Source organism: Piliocolobus tephrosceles, chromosome 2 (assembly GCF_002776525.5).
Source record: "Piliocolobus tephrosceles isolate RC106 chromosome 2, ASM277652v3, whole genome shotgun sequence".
NCBI classification, from domain to species: Eukaryota; Metazoa; Chordata; class Mammalia; order Primates; family Cercopithecidae; genus Piliocolobus; species Piliocolobus tephrosceles.
The window spans coordinates 192,947,865-192,963,890 of record NC_045435.1 but is presented as its reverse complement, the minus strand read 5'-3'; the positions used below and the strand labels follow the sequence as shown (position 1 = coordinate 192,963,890).

At 56.0% G+C, this 16,026-nt stretch overlaps 1 protein-coding gene and 1 long non-coding RNA gene across 2 annotated transcripts in view; one reads left to right on the top strand and one right to left on the bottom strand.

Annotated features, from left to right (window-relative positions):
- The first annotated feature begins 3,526 nt into the window (after positions 1-3,526).
- LOC111544350 lies at positions 3,527-9,238 on the top strand. Its single transcript, XR_002732119.2, has 3 exons — positions 3,527-3,660; positions 7,643-7,845; positions 8,506-9,238. It is a non-coding gene; the product is annotated as an uncharacterized LOC111544350 (long non-coding RNA).
- A 2,081-nt stretch (positions 9,239-11,319) lies between these two features.
- Positions 11,320-16,026, bottom strand: part of TNK2 (tyrosine kinase non receptor 2) — a 29,608-nt gene continuing 24,901 nt past the window's right edge. Inside the window, exons 12-17 of the mRNA XM_031935096.1 lie at positions 15,650-15,725; positions 14,479-14,712; positions 13,862-13,906; positions 11,798-13,146; positions 11,604-11,699; positions 11,320-11,451 (exon numbers count right to left, since the gene is read on the bottom strand). Of these exons, the coding sequence (XP_031790956.1) occupies positions 11,320-11,451; positions 11,604-11,699; positions 11,798-13,146; positions 13,862-13,906; positions 14,479-14,712; positions 15,650-15,725 (1,932 nt within the window). The remainder of the gene's footprint in view (positions 11,452-11,603; positions 11,700-11,797; positions 13,147-13,861; positions 13,907-14,478; positions 14,713-15,649; positions 15,726-16,026) is intronic.

The following is a 16,026-nucleotide window of genomic DNA, read 5'->3' as shown; positions in this document are numbered from 1 at the left end:
CCCTCCCCCCAGCAACAAACATGTGGCTCTCTTGGGCCTCAGCTGTGAGCAGCCGACACTCCTGCAGCTGGAGGAAGGGCCTGGGTCCTGGACAAGTGGTGTGGGTGGCGCACCCCAAATCTGCGACAGACCGTACGCTGATGTTTAAACACGGTGTGTGGACAGATTATTTTATCTTCGGAATTTCATTTCAGTATAGTAAAGGTGTTGCAAAATATTTGTCCTAGAAACGGGGAACTGAGTTTCATAGGGTTAGAGCGTCCATACAGGGTAAATGGCAGAAGCCCCTATTACCAGAAATTATAGTTCACCAAGCTCAGCAAATACCTATTGCCTACCATGTGCCAGCCACCGTTTTAGGCACTTGGAGATACATCCACGAACAAACCAATGAAGGCCTGTCCTCTTTGGAGGTTACATTCTAGCAGGTAGCAAGAGGTTACAGGCTGTGACCACAGTTTTCAGTTTCAGGCCCACATCTGCCCTCTGGATGACCCACAAGGCATCCTATAGTTGGCATCAGTCAATGGGTATCTAGTTTACAGCAAACCCACCACAACAGTTGGACAAGCACCTAGAACTCTTCTCTCTGACCAGAGGATTTGTGCTTCTGAAAGTATGGGGGAAATTCCCACTGGCTTTTTTCGCTCTTTCCGTCTTCTCTTTGTTTGGCCCCAGAGGCAGCTGCAGTCTCAGGAAGTGTGTGGTGCAGCAGGGAAGCTAAAGCCCAGGCCTTCAAGCCAGAGAGCCAGAAGGGTGGGGGAATGGTGGGGGGCTGACCCGAAAGCCAGAAAGTGTCACAGAGACTGAAAAGGAGGTGGCTCAGGGCAGGAATCCCATAAAGCTGGATCCGAGCTCCTGGGCCCATCCCTTGACGGCACAGGCATGGACCGTAAATTGCGTACCGAAGGCCCTGAGAACTGAACCGTGGGCAGATTACCACCCCGGTCCCAGACTGGTCACTGGTTGGTGCACACGTGGGACGGATCCCAACCGCAAAATACAAAGACTTGAAAACTGAACTGACATTGCAGCCGCCCCTCACAGGAGGCAGAACTTGGGGTCTCAGTCTAAGTCAACTACCTGCTAAAATCAACCCGTCGACAAACAAAAATCACATTCTCTGCGGGCTTTAAACAAGACCCAGAATCTCATAACATCATCTTCAAAAGGTCTAAGATACAATCCAAAACTACTCAACATACGAAGAACCACAGAACTCTCACATCTCACAAGGAGACAGACAAGTAACAGAGGCCAATCCCACGACGAGGCCGGTGTTGGAATACCACAGACGTTAAGCAGCTGTTAAAACCATGCTCCAAGAAGTAAAAACAAACACTACCGAAGTGAACAAAAAGACACATCATCTTGGCAGACACATGAAATATTAAAGAGAAACATGAAAATTTTAGAACTGAAAAATACAACAACCCAAAGAGAAAATTCGCCTGAGAGGCACAAGATGAGAATGGGCCACAGGCCATGGATCTCCACAGGTAGCCGCGAGGCCTCCTCAGGTTTGGAGGACGTGGGCGGAGGGCACTGAGACTAGCACCAAACTAAGTGGCTTTGGTCCCAGAACCCTTGATGCTGCTGCCACTGAGGCCACCCATGACCAAATCTGCCCAGTCCTGCCTGGCTCACAGTCTGGCTGTGCCTACCTCCCCCCACCCCACCACCACAATGCATTTCCTCAACTGCCTCCTCCATGAGCCCCTCCCATCCAGTGCAAGCTCCCGCCGGGAAGGGACTGCTGGTTTCTCTCTGTCTCACAACGGTCTGCGTACAGCAAGAGGCACGAGAGGAGGTCTGGCAGACGGAGGACGTGCCTCCAACTTGGTCTGCAGGGAAGAAGCAAAAGTGAACAGGAAATAAGGTCTCGCAGCTGGAAGTTTTGACACATCGAATTCCTCACAATGTCTCAAACCCATTTCAAGATGAGGAAACTGATGCCATTGAGAGATTAAAAGGCTAGAATGGGCCCGGCGTGGCGGCTCACACCTGGAATCCCAGCACTCTGGGTGGCCGAGGTGGGTGAATCACTTGAGGTCAGGAGTTTAAGACCAGCCTGGCCAACATAGTGAAACCCCGTCTCTAGTAAAAATACAAAAATTAGCCTGGCATGGTGGCGGTCACCTGTAATCCCAGCTATTTAGGAGGCTGAGGCAGGAGAATCACTTAAACCTGGGAGGCAGAGGCTGCAGTCGGCCAAGATTGCACCACTGCACTCCAGTCTGGGCAAAGAGTGAGGTTCTGTATCCAAAAAAAAAAAAAATAGCATAATGGCCAACTGTGATTTTTTTTCAAGGAAACGCACCAGAGCAAATGCTAAGCACTGAGAGGGGATGATTCGATAGTAACAGACTTAGCACAATTCGCTTTTTTTGGCAATAAGAATAACAGAAGAAAAATGAGAACTACCTCTATACCCAACCAAAGGGGAGTGACAGAGTACTTTGGCACATGTAGTCAGTATTTACAAATCTATAATAAAGTGAGCACATTAAAAACACACACACAGCAGGAGAGAAGCGCCACGCTGCTGTTCAGCAGGGATTGGACTCAGGAGCCCGAACGAGCTGCAGGTTCTGTTGTTCTCTCTCTTGTAGGACACTTCGGGCATCATCTTGGGTGGAGTTGCCCAGGAAACCCTCTGAGAGGGAGGTTATCCAGAAGCTCCATAATGAGAATGTTCTTTTGGCAAAGAAGGTAAACATTTTATCTGGGGGGAAAATCCATTCTTTTATTCTGGCACGGGGCTGACAGTCGGAACAACAGCTTTTGTGATGTTAGGCCCCTCCATACCTGGCAACCTGTTCCTACTTTGCTCCTCACTGTACCGCTGGCTCCCAGTAGTGCCAGGTACACAACAGAAAGCAGGAAATATGTGTTGATGGATGAATAACATACTTAGACATATGATATTATCTGAAATTTTGAAACTTCTATGAGAGGGCAAAATTTTATTTTTCTTTTTCCTTTTTTGACCTCAGAAGCTTCCAGAAAAAAAAAATTGTTTCAATTAAAAAAAAAAAAAATGCCTGGGCACGGTGGTTGACGCCTTTTATCCTAGCACTTTGGGAGGCTGAGGCAGGTGGATTGCTTGAGCCCAGGAAGGAGTTCCAGACCAGACTGAGCGACATGGTGAAACCCCGTCTCTACAAAAAACTAGCCGGGCGTGGTGGCGCGTGCCTGTGATCCCAGCTACTCGGGAGGCTGAGGTGGAAGAGTCACCTGAGCCCGGGAGGCGGAGGTTGCACTGAGCCCAGATTGTGCCACTGTGCTCCAGCCTGGGGGACCGAGCGAGACCCTGTCTCAAAAACAACAACAAAACTTCTAGTAGAGAAAGGAATTAGAATATTCCAAATTGGAAGGATGTAACCGAGACAAAGAAAAATAAATGCACCTTAGAGGAAGCTGTTAGCTTTCCTGCCTGCGGCCTAGGCTGTGGTTATCAGACAAGACAGAGTGCTCGTAACCGCAGGACTTCCGGCAGCCGAGCCCCTCTCCCAAACACAGTGCTGCCGGGGCCCATGAAAGAAGCTCAAGCCTGTGGCGCCGCCACCTCCAACCCAGGCTAGGCCTGACACAGCTTTTCCTCTGATCAGTTCTCACTCCCAAGGCCATGATCAGCCCCGAGGTTCCAAGGGAGAGCAGGTGAGCGAGGTGGGCGGCTGGCAGGCCAAGAAGGGAAGGGAGTAGGGGTGCTCCCTGCAGGCTGAGTCCTCCCAGAGCCCGCCCCGGCACAGGGGTGCTCACCGCTCCAGGGCCCTCTGTGATACTGGCAGGGGAGCACATGGGACTAGGGACCCAGTGATTTGCCATCACAGACAGTATGTCTTCCATTAAAACAATTACTGCGGCCGGGCGCGGTGGCTCAAGCCTGTAATCCCAGCACTGTGGGAGGCCGAGACGGGCAGATCACGAGGTCAGGAGATCGAGACCATCCTGGCTAACCCGGTGAAACCCCGTCTCTACTAAAAAATGCAAAAAACTAGCCGGGCGAGGTGGCGGCGCCTGTAGTCCCAGCTCCTCGGGAGGCTGAGGCAGGAGAATGGCGGGAACCCGGGAGGCGGAGCTTGCAGTGAGCTGAGATCCGGCCACTGCCCCCCAGGCTGGGGGGAAAGAGGGAGACCCCGCCTCAGAGTCGTAAAAAAAAAAAAAGTAAACCCTGCATGCTGGATGATCTTATTTTATAAAACCGTAATACACATAACATATATGTGCACAGAAAAAAAGTGGAAAAAATAATATCAAAAAAAAATTTTTTTTTTTTTGAGACAGAGTCTCCCTCTATCGCCCAGGCTGGAGGGCAGTGGCCGGATCTCAGCTCACTGCAAGCTCCGCCTCCCGGGTTTACGCCATTCTCCTGCCTCAGCCTCCCGTGTAGCTGGGACTACAGGCGCCCGCCACATCGCCCGGCTAGGTTTTCTTCGTATTTTTAGTAGAGACGGGGTTTCACCGTGTCAGCCAGGATGGTCTCGATCTCCTGACCTCGTGATCCGCCCGTCTCGGCCTCCCAAAGTGCTGGGATTACAGGATTGAGCTACCACGCCCAGTCAATATATCAAAATTTTAAGTGGCTTTCTGGGTGTTTAATTTTCTCACTGCTCTTTTCTGAATGGTCCCATTCAACAAAGAGCATGTCTGACAATCATAAAAACATGTTTTTAAATACAGTGGAGCCGAGGCTTCCCAAATGGAGTGGTGTGATGCCAGGACTTCTGCGGGAGAGTGGCTGCCCACTCTGCCAACCCTCAGCTTCCCTCCAGCTAGCCCAGAGCCGCAGGCTTCTGGCCCAGGTGCAAGCGTGGCCTTTTTCAGAGACCCCCACCAGTCTCCTTTCCTGACCTTAGATCCTCGCTGGTCCCCGTTTGGCTCCGGATGGTGGGCGACCCGGAGCTTCCCTTTAAGCACCCGTGGGCTTGGCCAGCAGATTTGGACTTAATTGATTTAAGAGGCCCTTAATGACTGCAGTCTCATCCCTCCCACGCTCGGAAATTCAGCCAGAGGGCCTGCAACGCCACATTGTGCCAATAGGTGGTGCTGCCCAACGCGAACGCACGCTGGCCCCGGGTCCTCAAGACTGACTTCGGGGTCCCTAAAATAGCAGTCATTGCTGGGGGCGCATCGGGACAGAGCATTGCTCCCCAAGGACACGGGGACACAGTTACCGTCTAACACCACCGCCACCACCACGACGCAAGAACAGCCATTTCAATACCAAGAACTCAGGAAGACAAAAACATCCGAATAAAGACCGTCCTTGAAACGGAATCTGTTTCATTTTAAAGAAAGCTCAGTCCTGTAGCTCTCATCGTTTCACCTCAGGTGGCTGAAAACTTCGCTCTAGACCGGCAGTGGCCCTGGGCTGGCCTTCAAGAGCCCTCACTCTCGACAAAGATTCCAGGAGTTGGAGGTTCCTCCAATCTCCAAATTTAGTTTCTGTACAGATTAACTTGCTTCGACTTAAGGACACCTTGTTGTCCGCAGTGTGCAGTGAGAGACGCACGCTAGGTCTTTCCTCCTCTTGTGGCCACAGTGGAGCCGCCAGCCACTTTCAAGCAAACCCTTCCTGCTTAAACACGCAGACGCAACCCCACCGCCCCTCTGGCTATTCCTGCTGTCTTCCTTCGTCCACAAAGTCGAAAAGAACTCAGCATTCCACACTAGCAGCCTCATGATCCAGGCCTGCCTCACGTGCCAGGATCACGAGAACCGCCTCTAACCCAGCCCCAAAACAACAAAAGGATGCGCTCTGGCCTTGCAAACTTCAGTGCTTGGGACAAGCCGGCTGGCGTCCGCCGCCTCGGGTGCAGTGCTTTTGTCCCCTCGCCTACCTGGCACGCACCGTTCTTACCCATCACGTCAGCACAACGTGGCCTCGTGGGGAGCCACTTCCTCTGCTCCCAGGGCACCTGGCGCACAGTGATTACAGAGCACTTGTCTTGCCGTGATGATGTCACAGTCCCCCAAAGACTGAGAACCCCTCTGGGGCACAAACTGTTTCTACTCGGCTCGGGTTTCCTCATCAGGGCTCAACACACAAAAAGCACCCAACACCTCCCCACTGAGTTGATTCTCACTGTGGGCAAACGCGCCTGCGTCAGCGTTTCAACATCCCAACTGAAGACCTTTTCGGTAAACCCAGGAGATGCTGGAAAAGCTGGCAGGCCAGTTAGAAGCAAGAAAAACATAGCAGGAAACCCCAGGGTTTAGGGAACTTGTGTCCGGCAGGAAAGGTACATGGGGTTCGCTGCTCCCCTGAGAAAACTCCAGCTGCTTTGACATCCTCTGCCCCTGCAAAAACCCTTCTGAATGTGTTGACTCTGAAACGGATTTTTAAATGCTTGTAAAGCATACACACGTCTGGATTGCTTACAAAAAAATTGATGTCTTTTTAAAAATGAAGTAAAAACACCTATGATCTCTAAATAGGATAATCGTGAGCAAAAGAATAAACTGTTTCCGAAAAAAATAGGGAAAAGGAGAAATGTAAAACACAATTCTATGTGCAGAGTGTGGTCAGTGCACAACGGAAGCTACTGATTAATAGAAACAGGCAGGAACACGGGAAAATAACATTTATAATAACTGCTGTGTAGTGGGTACTGACTATGGCCCACACACTAAGCAAAATGTTTTACCTTCACAACCTCAGTCAGTCCTCACAACCCTTCTAGAAAGCAGGAATTACTCCATCAGTTTACAGACTCAGAAAGGTTAAATAACGTTTCTAAGATGAAACTGACCTGGGAATGAAATCCAGGTCTACCAGCAATGCTCAAAGCTCACTTAATATGAACGTGTTCTGGCTGGGTGCGGTGGCTCATGCCTGTAATCCCAGCACTTTGGGATCAAGGCTGAGGCAGGCAGATCATGAGGTTCAAGAGCAGCCTGACCAATATGGTGAAACCTTGTCTCTACTAAAAATCCAAAAATTAGTCGGGTGCGATGGCGCATGCCTGTAATCCCAGCTACTGGGGAGGCTGAGGCAGGAGAATTGCTTGAACCCGGGAGGCGGAGGTTGCAGTGAGCTGAGATCGTGCCACTGCACTCCAGCCTGGGTGACAGAGCAAGACTTCGTCTCAGAAAAAAAAAAAAAAAAAAAAAAAAGAACTTGTTCCTTTTTATTATCTATTTGAGTAGGTATTTTAAATCACAGTTAAAATAGAATTCCTGCCTTTGCAAATGGCATATGCAAACCTGCCAGGCCTCAGAGCTTCTGAGCCTCAGGGCCTACCCCCAAAGGCCAGCCTATAGCCACAGACACAGGTGCCCCAGACTCATCCTGAGTGGCCTGTTTTGTTTTCAATAAACCCGAGTCATCAGCTTACTTTCTTATGATTTATCTCTTTTCCTATCAAGTTCACATGATCATATGTGAAGCTCAAAGAGCTAGTTTCCTTAATTGATCTGGTGATTTCCTGGAAAGCAGTAAGAAACTGACGAATAATCTAACATTTTGTAATGGGCCAAGGATATTAATAGGCAACTCATTAAAAAGGAAATACAAATGGCTCAACTTACTTTTGAGTTTATTCATAAGAGAAATGCATATTAAAACTATAGAAACACTACTTTCTAACAGTCTGGTAAAGATCAGAAAACTTAAAACACGGAACGCTCTCCTGCACAGGTGGCGGGCAACTGAGACGCCCCTCCGCTGGGGGCAGGCTCAGCAGCACCCGCCGCCATGGCACACACTTTGACCCAGGAGTGCCACTGCTGCGGACTCATCGTTCAGATTGACGTGCCCACATACACCATTTACTGAGGCAATGAGTGTAACTGCAAAGGACCAGATACCACTAAAATTGCCCTTCATCAAAAGGAGCCCAGGTATGTAGGTTGTGGTACACCCATACAGCCATGCAACCCAAAACAATGGGAAGCCCAGCCGGGCGCGGTGACTCACACCTGTAATCCCAGCCCTTTGGGAGGCTGAGGCGGGCAGATGACCTGAGGTCAGGAGTTTAAGACCAGCCTGGCCAACATGGAGAAAGCCCATCTCTATTAAAAATACAAAATTTGGCTGGGCGTCGTGGTGGGCGCCTGTAGTTCCAGCTACTCAGGGACTGAGGCAGGAGAATCGCTTGAACCTGGGAGGCAGAGGTTGCTGTGAGCAGAGAACATGCCACTGCACTCCGGCCTGGGCAACAAGAGCAAAACTCTGTCTCAAAAAAACAAAAAAAAAGAATGGGGAAGCACGTTCAATATTGCTATGGAATTCTTCAAAATACTGTTAAGTAAAAAACCAAAAACAAACACAAGCACTACACAAGAAACTGGTGACACAGGCGTCTCTGGGCTGAGGAAGTGGACGGCTGGGGTGGGTCATTTCACTGTACACTCTTCAGGGCCTTTTCAATTTTGAACCGTGTGAATATATGAGTTATTCAGAAGAACAAAATTAAAACGCCTAACATACTGAAGGGCTCCTTGTTCCTAACATCTCTGGCTTGGCTCCGTGTAACTGAGTTGCTGTACTCTCTCCTGCAGCATATATCCTGCCTTACAGAGCTCCATACGGCAAATGAAGTCCAGGCACTGTGAAAGTCACTGACCAGACCGGTGGGGACTCTGGCCGCGCTGCCCGCTGTGTAAGGGGAGACGCCTCCCGGTGCCCAGCGCTGCACGCCCTCCCGCTGCCTCCAGGTGGCGCCACAAGCCCTGCTGCCCGGAGCAGATGCTGGCGGCCGGGGGGAGCCTCCCTTGGGGCCTGGAGCTTGCTGACCAACAAGCAAAGGAACAGGCAGGTGCAAGTAAGTAACATAAAATAGAAACTAACTTTATTTCTCTGGAAGAAGCAGGTACCGAATGCTGGGGCAGCAACTTTGCCGACAGGCTGGTGGGAAAACATGGAACCGCACGGGAAATTGGGTGGAAGAGGAAGCACTGACGTCCCTCCCGGGCGGCTGCCCCTTGGTCTCCTTCCAGCCCGGGGCCTTGGGCCCTGGTCCCCGCCAGAGAATGGTCTGGCGCCCTTTCTCTGCCTCCTGAGCCACCTCAGGCTATTTCCAGGCACGAGATCCTGAGGCCAGCCAAGTCCCATTCAAGTCCATGGTGAGGCCACCAGTCACATTCTGCCCGACACCCCAACTGCCTGCCGGGGGCCCCCTAGAAGAAGGCCCAGTCCTAGGAGATCCTAATGGGTACTGGTCCGCCTCTCTGTGGCCAACACATCCTGCCTGCCCAGGTCCAGTCAGGTTTCCTCCCCGTCTGGTCACCCAGGACCCGGGCCAGAGGCAGGTCATACCCAGAGCCTGCTGGGGCAGCCCCCAGGCCTGTCTTCACCGGGCCCCTTCCTCATCTTGGCTGGGGCACCGAACCAAAGTCTGCAGGGACAGCGATGGTGCGGGAGGGATGGGCAGGGCAGGGCTCCCAGCCTCCCGCTGCCTTGGCCTTGCTCCGTCCCCAGGAGCAGCAGGTCCTCCAGGCCTGGATGGGAGCATCTCCCCAGCCCTGGTGGATGGACAGGCTCAGGCGATTCCTTCAGCCAGGTCCTCTGGTTCTTCGGACGCGTCTCAGCGCCTGCAGAATGGGAAACCAACAGCAGTTACACAGGTTACAGAAAGGCCAGTGGGCCGGGTACCGGGGGCCACAGCAGTCACTGTCTCCTGGTGCCAGGCAACACCACTGGAAGCTGGCAGTCCCCGGCAAGAACTGTGAAATTTATCATCCTGGATATCCTTTCTCTGTACTTTAATAAACGATGAGTAAATTAACTAGCACTCCTGCGTATTAAGACAATCTGTGGACGACCGGTGCGGAAAAGCCCAAGCCTAAGTGGGTGTGAATCAGTAAGAACCAGCCGAGACAGTATGAGACAGACGGGGGACACGGGGTGCCTGCGTCCCGGGTGTGAATCAGTAAGAACCAGCCGAGACAGTATGGGAGACGGGGGACACGGGGTGCCTGTGTCCTGGTGCCAGGCATGCTGTGCGTGATGTGACAGACACGTCCCCCATCCATCGCGCCAGTCCCTTCCACAGGGTGGGCACTATTTTTTTATTTTATTTTTTTGAGACGGCGTCTCACTCTGTCACCCAGGCTGGAGTGCTGTGGCGTAATCTCGGCTCACTGCAAGTTCTGGTTCCCGGGTTCCCGCCATTCTCCTGCCTCAGCCTCCCGAGTAGCTGGGACTACAGGCGCCGCCACCTCGCCCGGCTAATTTTTTGTATTTTTAGTAGAGACGGGGTTTCACCGGGTTAGCCAGGATGGTCTCGATCTCCTGACCTCGTGATCCGCCCTCCTCAGCCTCCCAAAGTGCTGGGATTACAGACGTGAGCCACCGCGCCAGGCCTAGGGTGGGCACTATTATCTACACACTTTACATATGGAGAAACTCAGCACCATGCACAGGCCACGCTGATGGGACAAGGGCCCTGACTGAGCTGCCGTCTCCAGGCCCTGGCCCGTGTCAGCCCCACCTCCTGCCATGATGCCGGCTCCACCCATCTGACCTCAGTTCACTGCTTTTTGACTTGGCAGCACTCTAACATACATATTTACATAATATATAAAGTATGTTTATATATGTACATATTTTAAATGTCTGTATTTTGTTACACTATAATATAAACCTTTTACAGGAAAGACTAACGAAAATGTATTCATTTTCTTTTTAGTGAAAAAATATTTTTTTTTTTTGGAGACAGGGTCTCGCTCTGTCGCCCAGGCTGGAGTGCAGTGGCGCCGTCTCAGCTCACAGCAACCTCTGCCTCCCAGGTTCAAGCCACTCTCCTGCCTCAGCCTCCCGAGTAGCTGGGATTACAGGTGCCCGCCACCACACCCAGCTAAATTTTGTATTTTTAGTAGAGACGTGGTCTCACCATGTTGGCCAGGCTGGTCTCGAACTCCTGACCTCACATGATCCTGCCTCCTTGGCCTCCCACAGTGCTGGGGATTACAGGCATAAGCCACGGTGCCCGGCCAACATTGAAATTTTAAATGTTACTTTAAACAGAAATATGGAAACACAGAGGTGAGACAGAGGTGTGTCAATCACGGGGCCCTAAAGCACCGTTCCCTGGAGCCACTCAGGTCGCTGCAGGTGCTAGGGCAGCAAGGTCTCTTCAACTGGAGAGGCTCCAATTCCCTCTTCTACTCGTTTGAAAACCAAGTGGCTAAAATGTCCAAATAAACACATTTAGGAGAAACGATTGCCTGAGCCTCGTGCGCGCCTCCCTCCCGTAGCTGGAGAGCTGTGTCCCTGGCCGGGAGTGGCCTGCGAGGGGCTGGGCTTCCTCCCAGCGTGGCAGGCTCCGGGACAGCCCTCCCGGGGCACGGAGCGGGGCAGACTGTGGGGCTCACTCACTTGTGGTGGGCAGGGCCCCAGGAGCCCAGAAGGTGGCAGCCGGCCTGCTCCAGGTTCCAGTCGAACATCTCCAGCACTTTGTGGCACTCCCCTCTGGGCCGCAGGCCCAGCCCGAAGAGCTGCTCCACCTGGGGGTGAGGGTGGTGCCATGGACACGCGGACCCAGGGCACCAACTAGGGTGGGGAAGAGGAGAGCTGGAGCCAGGGGGCGGGGGGCTAGGGGCAGCAGAACCAGGCTTCAGGGTCCCTAAAAGCCAGAGCGAGCAAGAGGTGGCGGTACCTTCAGATACTGGGCAGCCCTCTGCACGCTCCAGCCGTGGCTCTGCAGGGCCGCCTGGCACTCCTCTGTGGTCACCCCATGCACCATGGCCTGCAGCTGGGCACACCCCCACCCCCGTCAGCACCACTAGGGCCCACTGCTCCAGGCCCCTTGGGCCCTGCCCCGCCTCACCCACAGCCAGGCTGGGTGCTCACCATCTGGATCTTGTCTGCTGGCCGGCCCGCCTCTGGCCCGTCCCCAGGGCAGCCCCTCTGTGGCAGCCGAGCAGTGGCCCTCGGGGCTGGTGGTCGGGCCCCTGGGTTGCTGTTGTTGGTGGAGAAGTTGGCCTTGGGGTCCGAGGCAGCCTGGGGCATCGGCCGCACGGTGGCCGTGGGGGCGGCGGGGGCCGGGGTGCTGGGTGGGGGCAGCAGCAGGGGCACAGGCAGGGGGGCCGGCTCCTCGGGGCTCTGGGCCTCACGCAGGAAGCGCTGGTAGCGCTCCAGGTAGGACGGCCGCTCAGGCAGCAAGTAATAGTGGGTGCTGCTGACCTTCTTGCCATCCCGGACAATGGGCAGGATGCAGGGACCGGCCCGCGGGCCAGGCGCCTGGATCACCTGGGGGGTGGCGTACTTGGGGTCTGAGGCAAAGCTCTGGGTGGTGGGCATGGTCTTCCCAGGTGAGCTGGAGAGTCGGGGTGGCAGCGGGGAGCTACCAGGTGGTGCCAGGGGGCTGGGTGTCCTCGAGCCTTGAGGGGACAGGGGCTCCCGCGGAGGCACCCGGGGAGGGGAGGCAGGTCCAGGCCACCGACCAGTCTCCTCCTCGCCCGAGGGGGCTGGAGACAGCTGGACGTGTGGGCGCGTGGGCCGAGGGGGGATGGGTACCCGGGGGGGCACCTGGGGCTTGTCGTCACCCCCTGGGCTGGGAGAGGGGGTCGGGGAGCCGGCCGGAACCTGCAGTTGCCTCATGCACTCCTGCTGTAGCGCCTGGAAGATCTCTGCGGTCTGTGCAGAGCTGGGCGGCTTGCCCCCACCCTGGGGCGGGAGGAACAGGTTGTCCTCCAGGGGAGGGGGCGGCCGCCCCTGCTCAGGCACAAAGGCGTAGTTGGTCTCGCCCTGGCTGGGCCCCGCAGGGACCCCCATGCCCACCAGGGTGCTGTTGATGGAGCAGACCTCAAAGTCATCCTCATCCTGGGCCACATCGTCATAGGCGGGCGGAGGGGGCAGCGGGCGGGCATCCCAGTCCACCACAGGCGTGGGGTGCAGGGGCCGGGGCAGTGCCCGCGTGGGGCTCTGAGGCGGGGTCTCATCCAGCAGGGAGCAGGCGTCCATGGCCAGCTGCGCCAGGGAGGGCGCACAGGGCCGCAGGGCCGGGACCACGGGCTCCTCACCAAAGTCGATGAGCGTGACCTCGGCCCCACTGCCTCGGCCGGCCTTGGTGCCCGGCACCCGCGCTGAGGGCTTCGCCAGCCACAGCCCTCGGGGCAGGCCTGGCTTCCGCAGGCCCAGCCTCTTGAAGTCGCTGGACAGGGGGTCCTGGTCCTCGCTCACAGGGTCATAGGTTGGTTCTGTGAGGAAAGGGAGACCCCGACAGGAAAGCAGTCAGGCCGGGTCAGGGGCACAGGGGAGGTGGCACATGGGAAAGAAAGCCGAGTGTCCCCCAGCAACCCTCCACTCCCAATTCCCCCCAAGGTCCGAGGTCAGCCATTGGCTGCCAGATTCTCAGTGCACCTCCGACCACTCGATCAGGAGGGCGGAACCTGCTCTGCCCAGCAGGCAGCCCCGTGTGGGCCCGTGAGCCCCACCTCCCTCCGTCTAAGCTGGAGCAAGCAACACTGGCTCCTGCCCGTCACTCCCTCCATCAGCACAAGACCCTGGCAGCTCTGCTCCTGGGCCCCGGCGAGTTAGTAAGCCGTCACCCCCGCCCCCATCACGGCACACCATTAGTGCAGGCACGGAGCCGCCTCCTGCCATCGGGGCCATAGGAACTATCCTTGGAGAGGACGGCGCTCCTGACCAACCGCCACGAAGCCCGACAGTGCCTGCAGGTCTGAGAGGCAGTGAGGCCGAGGCAGAAGCCAGCGCCACACTCGTGCTCCAAAGCCCAGACTCTGGGGGGCAGGCTGGAGGAGGCAGGCATGCTAGGCCAGGCCAGCCGCGGAAGCTCACAGCACACACCAGCCTCCCTCCCACCCAGCTGCCCGGGCTCTGTACCTTCCAGGAGAGGAGTGAGAGAGAGGGGGCGGGGGTGGGGGCCGAGGCATCGGGAGCAGCCCCACTTACTCTGAGTGAAGAAGGCAGGCTGAGGTGGGCGAGGTGGAGGCTCCCCTGCAAGAAAGGCCATGCGGACAGGGGGAGAGGGACGGAACGGGACAGAGGACAAGGGAGGAAGACGGCCAGACGAGAGGGCAGAGCGTGGAGAGAGAGCAAGGGAGAGAAGTGAATGGGGGCGAGTGAATGTACCAGCCCCCAGCACACGGGAGGCCGCGGGCGGCAGGATGAGGAACACGGCAGTCTGGTATGACAGGCAGAGGACCGGGAGATGGAGGAGGCTCCAGGCAGAGCCAGAGCTTGGGGGGGGTTTGGCTTGGGACAGGAGAGTAGGATTAGGGGGAAGGGAGGAAAGCCAGGATCTGAGCTCGGCCGTGAAAGGAGGGAGGAGGGACGCCGGGGCGGACGGGGCTGCTGCAGACCCGGCCTGAGGAGGCGCACCTCGGCGGATACAGCTGCCTGTCTTCCACCCCACGCCCAGCCAGAGCCAGGGACACAGCTGTCCCGCCTGCTGCCCTGACCCCACTGTCCCCAGAGCCAGAACAGCAGGCTCAGGGTGGCTGTGAAGACAGTGCTGCTTCCTGAGTAGCCAATGAGTTAGGGACACCAAGGAGCAGAGGGGATCTTACTTTTCACCCCTCCTAGATGCTGGGGGGGCCGGGAGGTGCTCAGCTCCACGCTCAGCAGGTCGGGGGGGTCCATGGGGTTTCCCAGATACAGTCTGTGGGGGAGAGAGGCAGGGGAAGCGTGTGGAGGGCGGCAGAATCTTATCGGAGCCCCTTCCTCCTGGACGAAACCGGGTATAGTCTCAGGTCTGGAGCGCGGGCCTCCCGCCTCCCAGTCCACAGATCCTGACCACTCATCTCAGCTGGAACCAGAGGAGAGACACCAGGGTGTCCTGGAGACAGGGCAGAGAAAGGACATCTGACCCCAGGATGGAAAGCCTAGGACTTCAGGGGCTCCAACTGCACCCCACAAGGGCAGAGGTGTCCTCCACAACCCCCAGGTCCCTAGCCCACGCCAGGCAGCCACGGGAGGGCACACACTTCTGTCCCGCAGGCCACGATGGGGGCCTGAGAACAGGGCATCCCAGCTACGGTGCCCGGCCAGGGTGGGCAGGAGGCACCCTTTCACACATGGCCAGGAGGTGCGGGAGAGGCTGGGCCACCTGTCCTGCTGCGGATCCACCCTCCATCCCTGTACCAACTGTCAGTATCTAAGACTTAGTCACTGGGGCTGATTAAAGCCCGGAGGAATGGGGCTGGGCTGGCCACGGCATGCCAGGAGTGGGGCAGAGGGCACCAGCCTCTCCCGGAGGTGTCTGCAATCTTTCACCTCAAGTCTCAGGCCCTTGCTGGGTTCTTTTTAGGCAAAACACATGGGCTGAGCCCTGTGAGCTTGGGGTTCTGGTGTGTGGGGGTCCGGTGGCTGAAGGCCCCTGCTTTCCATGCCTCTCAGGACAGACCAGAGTATCAGAAGTCAGCAGGAGAGGGCTGCAGAGGCCAGGGACCTGGAATCCCCGTGGCCAGCAGAGAGGCTTGGAGGCCTGGCGGAAGAAGCTTCCAGGGCCTCCCTGGGGTGCAGCATCCCGGAAGCGAGTGATTCTGTGTGTCCTTCCCAGATGCCCCTCAGTGGCCTTATTCTCTTACACAGGAGGCAGCGCCCCTCCCAGATACGGAGTGAGCTCTGTAGAGTACTGTGCGGTCGGGAGGCGGACCTGCCACCTAACGCTCCCTCTGCGGTCCCCAAGGTCCCCAGACCTGCTCTGGTTCTGGGGAGCAGGCTCACTCCCACGTGCACCTGCACACATCCCCAGGGCCCGAGCCAGTGGGTTCACGTCTCCAGGACTCTGGCACCACCGGCAGAAGGAAAACCACTGTTCGTGTGCAGGGGTCATAGGGGGTCACGAGGGGTCATGGGGGGTCGCGGGGGGTCACGGGAGAAGCTCTGCCCCTCAACAGCTTCCACCGGGTTCCTCCCAAGTCCATTTTCCTAAGGCCCGGGTCCCAAGAGGGGTTACAGCTGTGGCTCCAGGGACCTTTCCACCAAACAGGAGTCCATCCTCAGAAGCTCTGACCCTACTTTCATCTGTGATGGGCAGGAAAGCTTCTCTCAGGACCCCTGCCTCTGAGCAGCACGTTCTAACTCAGAGCGCACTCACAGTCCTCCCCACACGT